This window comes from Hippocampus comes, unplaced genomic scaffold (assembly GCF_001891065.2).
Source record: "Hippocampus comes isolate QL1 unplaced genomic scaffold, H_comes_QL1_v1.1 scaffold85, whole genome shotgun sequence".
NCBI classification, from domain to species: Eukaryota; Metazoa; Chordata; class Actinopteri; order Syngnathiformes; family Syngnathidae; genus Hippocampus; species Hippocampus comes.
The window spans coordinates 5,537,430-5,546,737 of NW_017805540.1; the positions used below are offsets into that span (position 1 = coordinate 5,537,430).

Genomic DNA, 9,308 nt, shown 5'->3' on the forward strand with positions numbered 1-9,308 from the left:
TTTGTGTGGGGGGGGGGGGGAGATTAAAAAAAAAAAACTTTGTCCGATTTACCGACCCTATGCTGAAATTTCATGTTACCAGAAACACAGTACTTTTTTTCCTACGCCTTATCAGTTACCACGACTACCGCCCCCCCCCTCCCCCGAGATGAACGGGCCCCCCTGTGCTCCACTTAGACCACAAGCTATGTAAACACATCAGAGGATGCTGGCTAGGAATCCACGAGAATGTCCCAATCAAGCACAAAACCTTTAAACATGATATCATTGTTTTTGTCAATTCCTTTCACAACAATATTTTATCATCATATCGAAATTCGTCTATGAACATTGAAGATATTAATAACGAGAGTGTTGCTGGATAAAATGTCAGCTGTAACCTGACGTCACATTCGTTTTCTCACATAGTGCCTTGCATTAAAATCAACCAGAGGGATTACGAGCGTGCTGTTTTGGTGAAGAGCAGACTCAAAGATGGGAACACCAGATATTTATAAAACTTTACAATCTTGCTACATTTCCAAAACAATACGAATGGCATCTCCGTCTTTCTAACGGTTTTTGTTTTGTGATCATGATACAAGTCAGAATTGAAGCTTCAACATTGCAGAGGCGTTAGGAACTTGTGCTGTGTTGACACCGAATGCCTGAACTTGAACTCATGTTTTGCCACATCTGCAAGCCAGCCGCATCACGCAGGGAGCTGGTTCAAAATAGCATGCACAAAGTATTCCCAGATATGATCAGCGGAAGTCAGAGAGTTGTTTTTGTTTGTTTTGTTTGTTTTTTTAAACAATGTAGTGTTAATTTGATTGCATTTATGAAATGTCTGCTGGCCACGATCTTGGTGGCCCGGTGCTGGTTGCTCATGGTCAACGCTGGATTTTTTTTTTCTCAATAAATAAACAGAATAATTAACATTCTGGTCAGCACAAGTTGGCATTCAGTGATTTCTATTCAAAAAACACAGAAAATCCATAACATTCATCGGCTATGCTTACGCAACATCAACCAATTGAAAGTGTTGAAAATAGTTTCAGCTTTTATTCAAGCTCTAATAAAGGGGAACTCAAGTAAATGTGCCCCCAACAGTGCAAACACTGTATTCTGATTGATATTGTATTCGTGGAACAAGAATTAAGCAGATTAATCCACCCATTTTCATCCATGTGAGACAGATGACATTTTATCCAGCAACACTCTCTATGGTGGCTCGAAAATGACGTCAAAGTACCCTCGGGCTGGCATTGCAAATGTCATGGCTCGTGTGTTGTCTGTGTTTGGTCATTCCTCTTACCGTAATTTGTTTTGATGGAGGCGGCGTCCAACGTGGTGATGATCTCCTCGGGTAGTCCGGAGAGACTGAAGATGCAATTGTAGCGGTGCCAGTCGGAGGGCGGCACAGCGCCCACATCCAGGCTGACGCTGATCTGGAAGGTTCCATCGTGGTTGGGAAGTAACTGGCCATGCACCACGTGCTCGTGAAGCTGATCGCTGTCATGCGCCCAGAATATGTCCACTTTGTCGGGGTAGAATCCCGTGGCGTGACATGTGACCGGGGCCGATGGCCGTGTCTGCAGCAGAGACATCAGGGGCCGCTCTGAGGAGGTGAGACACAATAAAGTCAATGATTTTGTTTTGGAATTAGGTTGCAACATGAGGGCCGCTGCACACGAACCACTGGGATGAAACTCAACTCGACATTTTATAATCAACATTTAACTGTAGTAAAGTTCAGGGATGATAATGGCTAGTGATGAAAAAAGCGGAAGGGGCGTGGCCTGGACAGGGGCGTGGCCTGGACAGGGCGTGACCACTTACAAAAGTGGCACTAAACATGCTGAAGATGAAGTGTATTCAATTTACACACTATTTGAAAATTGAACAGAAAAAAATCCCAAGATTGTTCACTATTCTTTCAAGTGAAAATGTGTTCAGTTTTGCTTATGCATTCCTGGTGAGCACCAATATGTAACTTCAAATTTGCTGCTCAAAATCAAAACAAAAAAAGGAAACACATTCCCTGCCATATTTAATATTTGTTCATTACTTGTATTAATAAAGTGTTGTGTAAATGTGATAAAATGCTGTTGATTCTTACCTCATACAGTGATAGTGAATTTACTATATATGGGTTATGAATGTATTTTATTATATAAAGTGGATGTCTATTTACAGTATATACAACAATATACAGTTTCATGAGGTAGAATACTTTATTTTCTCTTCATTTTAAGCTTTTTAGCAAGCGCTAAAAGTTTGAGGTCCTCTCCGTCTTTTTCCACTCTCTTTTTAGCCAACTCCTCTTGTTTTTACACATGCTCCAGGCTGTCGAAAAGCGCTTGAGATCGAGTAGTTACTTTTCAGTAGAAATGTCTGTTTTCGGTGTTTCACCGAGGTTGCGTGACTCTGTAAAGCTTTCCATCCTCTCGATCCGTATAGAATGACATCGTCACACACTGTACACAGACACGAGAATGTCCCAATCAAGCACAAAACCTTTAAACATGATATCATTGTTTTTGTCAATTCCTTTCACAACAATATTTTATCATCATATCGAAATTCGTCTATGAACATTGAAGATATTAATAACGAGAGTGTTGCTGGATAAAATGTCAGCTGTAACCTGACGTCACATTCGTTTTCTCACATAGTGCCTTGCATTAAAATCAACCAGAGGGATTACGAGCGTGCTGTTTTGGTGAAGAGCAGACTCAAAGATGGGAACACCAGATATTTATAAAACTTTACAATCTTGCTACATTTCCAAAACAATACAAATGGCATCTCCGTCTTTCTAACGGTTTTTGTTTTGTGATCATGATACAAGTCAGAATTGAAGCTTCAACATTGCAGAGGCGTTAGGAACTTGTGCTGTGTTGACACCGAATGCCTGAACTTGAACTCATGTTTTGCCACATCTGCAAGCCAGCCGCATCACGCAGGGAGCTGGTTCAAAATAGCATGCACAAAGTATTCCCAGATATGATCAGCGGAAGTCAGAGAGTTGTTTTTGTTTGTTTTGTTTGTTTTTTTAAACAATGTAGTGTTAATTTGATTGCATTTATGAAATGTCTGCTGGCCACGATCTTGGTGGCCCGGTGCTGGTGCTCATGGTCAACGCTGAATTTTTTTTTTCAATAAATAAACAGAATAATTAACATTCTGGTCAGCACAAGTTGGCATTCAGTGATTTCTATTCAAAAAACACAGACAATCCATAACATTCATCGGCTATGCTTACGCAACATCAACCAATTGAAAGTGTTGAAAATAGTTTCAGCTTTTATTCAAGCTCTAATAAAGGGGAACTCAAGTAAATGTGCCCCCAACAGTGCAAACACTGTATCCATATGGGTTATGAATGTATTTTATTATATAAAGTGGATGTCTATTTACAGTATATACAACAATATACAGTTTCATGAGGTAGAATACTTTATTTTCTCTTCATTTTAAGCTTTTTAGCAAGCGCTAAAAGTTTGAGGTCCTCTCCGTCTTTTTCCACTCTCTTTTTAGCCAACTCCTCTTGTTTTTACACATGCTCCAGGCTGTCGAAAAGCGCTTGAGATCGAGTAGTTACTTTTCAGTAGAAATGTCTGTTTTCGGTGTTTCACCGAGGTTGCGTGACTCTGTAAAGCTTTCCATCCTCTCGATCCGTATAGAATGACATCGTCACACACTGTACACAGAGCTTTACCAGCGACATCGAGCTTTTTCACGAAATCCGACACAAGCACAATGGTTCCTCTTTACTGTTTCCTACTGGGGACACCGTCAGCTTTCTATCCAACCAGTCCCATCGAAACGTGTTTTTCAGATCCGCATCTATCTGACGCACTTTAGCTTCGTCGCGAGTCTCGATAACATTCGGCATTCGCGAGAAAGGGGTTTAGGAAGGCGAACACGGATTGGTTGTGATTTGCATTTGCCGATATAGCGACCAATCACAACAAGTAAGACATCATACACGTCCAATCGCAGGGCTGTTTACAAGCGGAAGATGGAAAGACTGATCGGGAGAGCTCGTGAAAATTCGACGATAAGGTACCTGACCCCACCTAAAACTTTCTCAACAGATTTAGACGATTCACAAAAATGATCAATTTAAGAAATAAAACGGCGGATTTCCGCGTATCCGCGGAAAATTGCCATCCCTGGCTGTGGGAACACAAATAGCTTCCCTGTGGGACATCCAGCCACGACTTGGGTTCTGTCCTGAGCCTCATGAAATTTCAGCATTGGGTCGGTCGGTCCGACAAAGTTTTTTTTTTTTCCCCATCAAAAATTTAAACAAAACAACCATAAAACACAAAACAAGAAGACATTGAACCCGCCGCTCCGGGGCCAACGCCGCCGCCACCTATTTAGTTTTCTCCCCGCTCCGGACTCGGGGGGCCGGGGCGCGCCGCCGTCCTCCTCCGCCGTCCTCCTCTGCCCTCGCTTTTTTACTCGGCCCGTGGTGTTCATCAAATAGTTCGCTGAATTTTTTCGATACATCAACGGATGCTATTTTCTTAACATTACGGTGCGAGCACGCGACTGTAACACAGAAAACGCGGTTTAAATTGTCGTCGGAAATCGCGGCCGCCGCCATGTTTCAATGTTGACAGACGACAGGGCAAACGACGCACACGCTCAACGTGAATATCGCGAGAGTTTGCACCGATGTAAACCCTCTACATAAAAATGTAAAGGGTTGTTTGAAAAAAATGCCGACCATCAAGTTTTTTTTCGACGTAGAAATTATCGGTCGGTCGGGTTACCGGAAACACAGTACTTTTTTTTTCTACGCCTAAGTGTCTTTTAAATCTATGAATACTTACCCGCGTTCACAGCATTCCACGTCTGGAGATATTTAGAAGTTTGAGTTAAAATAAAAAACACACAAAACAAAAATAAATGAGGATAAAATCCACAGATTTGCTGTGCCAAGGACTCGAGCAACTCACGTGTCCTCTGTAGGATGCTCTTCCCAGATTCCAGTGTCTTGTTCAGGCGATTAGGACATTCCTTGAGCAGGCGTTCCTCCATGAACCCCAGCCAGCGCTCCATTTGGTTCCACTTGCGGCCTGTTTTCTCCAGCTGAGGCTGGAGCCATATCCACTGCCGACGCTCCATGTCCAGAACCAGTGTGGTGTCGCCGTCGTAACTGTGATGGTTGAATCCCAAGACCGTACCGGTCTCGTCGTCGTACTCGCAGCCGTGCAGCACCTGGAACACGTGGACGCCTGACCAGGCACGGCACGGAGATGCACCATTAGCTGGGAGCTTTGGCCGTTCGCGTTACTATTTAGTTTCACCGGGTGGCTCCTCGAGTTATCTGGCCGTGTCATCTTTTTAACCCGTACTCGCATTTAGCTCCTCAAAACATTGAAAGTGACACGGAAGTTGTTCTCATGCCGCCATATTAAGCAGCGTCTCAATTGTGTTAAACGTGCACAGAAGATTGAACATTGAGCCCGGGCTACCTGAAATCAGGGGACCTCTGATGTATCATCTGCGGACGTTTTATTGTTCCTTGATGGTGATGTCAAAATGGACATACAACAGCTGGACCACAACGCAGGACTTCACATTGTATAGTTCAGTTTTTGTCACTCCTTGTTTATTTTGGATTGGATTTGATACAACTTTATTGTCAAATGTGCTGTATGTGTAACATACAGCAGAGATGAAATTTCTTCCCTCTCAACATAAAACAAGAAACAAGAGGAGCCGCTGCGGGTGTCCGCGTCGCCACCAAAAGAAAAGTTAACAAAATTTTAGATACCTTGTTGACTCTGTGTTCTATTTGGGAAATTTGTGGACCACAAAGCGCACCTGATTTAACGCCACAACAGCTAAATTTAGCCATAAAAATCAATACGTAGATATATTGAGGGCTTGCTTTATTGGCCGACGGTCTCTTTCGTTCTGACATTGGTTATTTGCAAAGGAAGATGTCACCCAGAGGGATATTTTAAAACTTTCAATTAACTTCATCACCAGTAAAAGGTTTTTTTCCCCCCCAAACAATGCCGAATACAAGTTACACGGCTATCCTTCCTGAAAAGTCATTGATCACTACATCTGGACTGCACATGCTACTTGACGTCAATGAGACGTGACGTCGTCTGTCGTTTACACACTTGAAAATGCCAGCGTCCGACAAGAGTTCGTTTGCAATAGGAAAATTTGTTTTCAACTACTTGTAACTTGTGTTGATGAAGCTGTTGCTTTAATAAGAATTAAAACAATTACAAATGCTGTGCTAAAGAGTCTAGTGAACTCACTTTTGATTGGTGTGTTCCATTCGGTTGTTTCCGATACGATCATCAGAATTGGTGTAAAATTTTCAACGTTAGAGTGGCAACTCTTTTGTTTATTTTTGGATAAATCTGATTTTATTCAATGTCTACCTCATTATTATTCAAAAACAAGACATTGCTTCAAAAAATGAAAGTGCAGAAAATGCACGTATTGTGATTCAGTTACTATTTTGGTCTGTAACATGTCAGAAAATAGGGGGAAATGTGGATCATTATTTTCCCCAAGTATTTGCATGTGTTTGCAAATGTCTTATATGAATTAAACACAAAAATAATCACTAGTCATGTTTATGTGGAGTCTTGTATTCCAATTTGCATGAACCCAAATAGAATGGAAATACTCATCTCAGGGCAAATCAGAATTTTATTTTGGTTCAAAAGGGGGCATATGCCTGTTGCCAATTCTGCTGGCGTATGAGTGTGAGTATGAAATGTATTATGTAATTTTTAATTTCATTAAGTACAATAACAAGTGGTATAAGGAAAAGAAAAAGACATATTGGTACAGTTACCACTTAACCAGTTTTCAACTGTGGTTCCTCTATCTGAACACTGGGTGGCACCCACGTAAAAACAGAAATGACTTGAAGCAGTTGTTCCCAACATAATAAATACTAATGATGACAGAGGAACTCCTATCTGGCCGTAATGTTCTGGTCGCTATGATAACGTTTGGATAAATACAACAATATGATATGATCTGCATGAAAACTGTGGTGTTTTCGAAACATAACAATAAATACTAATGATGACAGAGGAACTCCTATCTGGCCGTAATGTTCTGGTCGCTATGATAACGTTTAAATGTGCCTTCAAAATAAGATACACCGTAAATACAAAGTGCATGAAAAATATGACTCGCCATCGCCGCGTATTATGCAGAGTGGGCTTGGTGCGTGGGAATCTCCCGGTGAGATAAATCTGTATTTTAAGTAGGACTCCTGATACTGTCCATTAAATGTAGCCTTTTTTTTCTTGAAAGTTGCAGGCTCCTCTTCTGTCTCCTGGCTGGGCCATTTCCCTTTCCCAAAGACGTTTGGTTTTATTTTTTTACTCATTTTTGCTAGCTACTGGGTTTCATTTTAGCGGTAACCTATCACATGACCGAGAAGCGCGCCTTGACTTGCGTCAAGAGTGAAATTTTGTGGACGAATGTAACAGAGGATCCGGTCATTTTTCAAAATTAAATATCTTTCAGATTCCGAAATAAATAAAACGGAAGTAAGGTAAGTTATTTATTCTTTATGTGCGGCCCAGCACCAAATTACCCGCGGGTTGGGGATCACTGTCTTGAAGAACAAGAAATCTGAGGTGACGTCATGTCACAGCGCTCTCTTACACTGTGTGTGAATAAATAGGGAGGTTGGCCAAGATAGCGGCTTGATAAAACGGAGATTCTCATACTCTCAAAACAGATTTACAGGCTATTAAAACTGTGGTATATAGCTAAGGATTCCCAACATCACTCATCCCAAAGGAGACGCTTGATGGAGGATTGGCTGACTCCAAAGTAATGTGCATCTCAGTAATGCAGCAGAGATGTGACGAAGGCATGAATTACTGTTTCAAAGGGCATTTGAGAAAGGAGAGGCTTTACTTTAGTCACTTGCCAAAAATGACAGAATCTAGATTTAACAGCAGCACCAATTTGCCGGTCCAATTTAAAATCACAGTCCAGTATAAGACCCAAGATACGTCACGTGTATGGTGAGAACAAAAACAAAAGCTGTGTTGTTCATAGGAAATGATTTGAACATTATATCCATCCATCCATCCATTTCCGCTTTATCCTCACAAGGGTCGCGGGGCGTGCTGGAGCTTTTCTCAGCTGTAGGCGGGGGACACCCTGAACCGGTTGCCAGCCAATCGCAGGGCACACACAGACAAAAAAAACATCCGCTCTCAGACTCACACCCAGGGACAATTTAGAGTGTTCAATCAGCCTACCATGCAAATTTTTGGAATGCGGAAGGAAACCAGGAGGACCCGGAGAAAACCCACGCAGGCACGGGGAGAACATGCAAACTCCACACAGGAAGGCCAGAGCCGAGATCGAACCTGAGACCTCTGCACTGTGAGGTTGACGCGCTAACCATTGGACTACCGAGCCACCCTTAAACATTATATTTGATAACAAAATGGATAAATGGCCTCCTGGCTCATCAAACGGGGAAAACACTGACTTAACTTCATTTGGGGATACATTTGACCATGACGATACATGGAGTGTAAAATATCCCCAAAATAGAACATTTACGTTGCGTAATAACACTGTGTCAAGCTAATCAAGAATGGACTTTTTGCTGAATTCAGAGAATGTTAACAAAAGCAATACTGAAGTAGACATACCGTATTTTTCGGGGCTATAAGTCACAGTTTTTTTTCATAGTTTGGCCAGGGATGCGATTTATATTCAGGAGCAATTTATGTGTGAAATGATTAACACATGATGCTGTATATTCACGTTGTTTTCATATTAAACCACATGAGGGTGCTCTAGGCTTGTGTTGATACTTTCCACATTGGCGGTAACTGATAAAAAACAACTGACGATGACTATGACGTAAGCGACGTAGAAGAGGAAGCGCTGCATCTTCGACCTCGGGAGTTTGCGGAGTTCTTTAAAAGTGACACCGAGGATGAATATTTCATGGGATTTAGTGCAGGGGTCTCAAACTCAATTTACCTGGGTGAGGCATTACTGAAGTTGAAATGGAGCTCTGTGATAAAACAATTATGCCTGAGGAGGCGAAAGACGCTATCATTCTTCTAAAGAGTAACAAGGCTGTAGGACAGGGGTCCCCAACCGCCAGTCCGCGGACCGGTACCGGTCCGCAAGGCATTTGGTACCGGGCCGCACAGAAAGAACTTGCCTTAATTCCGTTTTATTTATTTCGGAATACGAAAGATGTTTTATTTTGAAAAATTACCGGACTCTCCGTTACATCCGTCTGTGTCACGCTTGACACACGTCAAGCCACGCTTCTCCGTCAC

At 42.1% G+C, this 9,308-nt stretch overlaps 1 protein-coding gene across 1 annotated transcript in view; it reads right to left on the reverse strand.

The window, feature by feature from the left end:
* The window catches only part of LOC109521290 (major histocompatibility complex class I-related gene protein-like), a 32,414-nt gene that overhangs the window by 9,093 nt on the left and 14,013 nt on the right, over positions 1-9,308 (reverse strand). Inside the window, exons 3-4 of the mRNA XM_019879074.1 lie at positions 4,956-5,234; positions 1,298-1,600 (exon numbers count right to left, since the gene is read on the reverse strand). Of these exons, the coding sequence (XP_019734633.1) occupies positions 1,298-1,600; positions 4,956-5,234 (582 nt within the window). The remainder of the gene's footprint in view (positions 1-1,297; positions 1,601-4,955; positions 5,235-9,308) is intronic.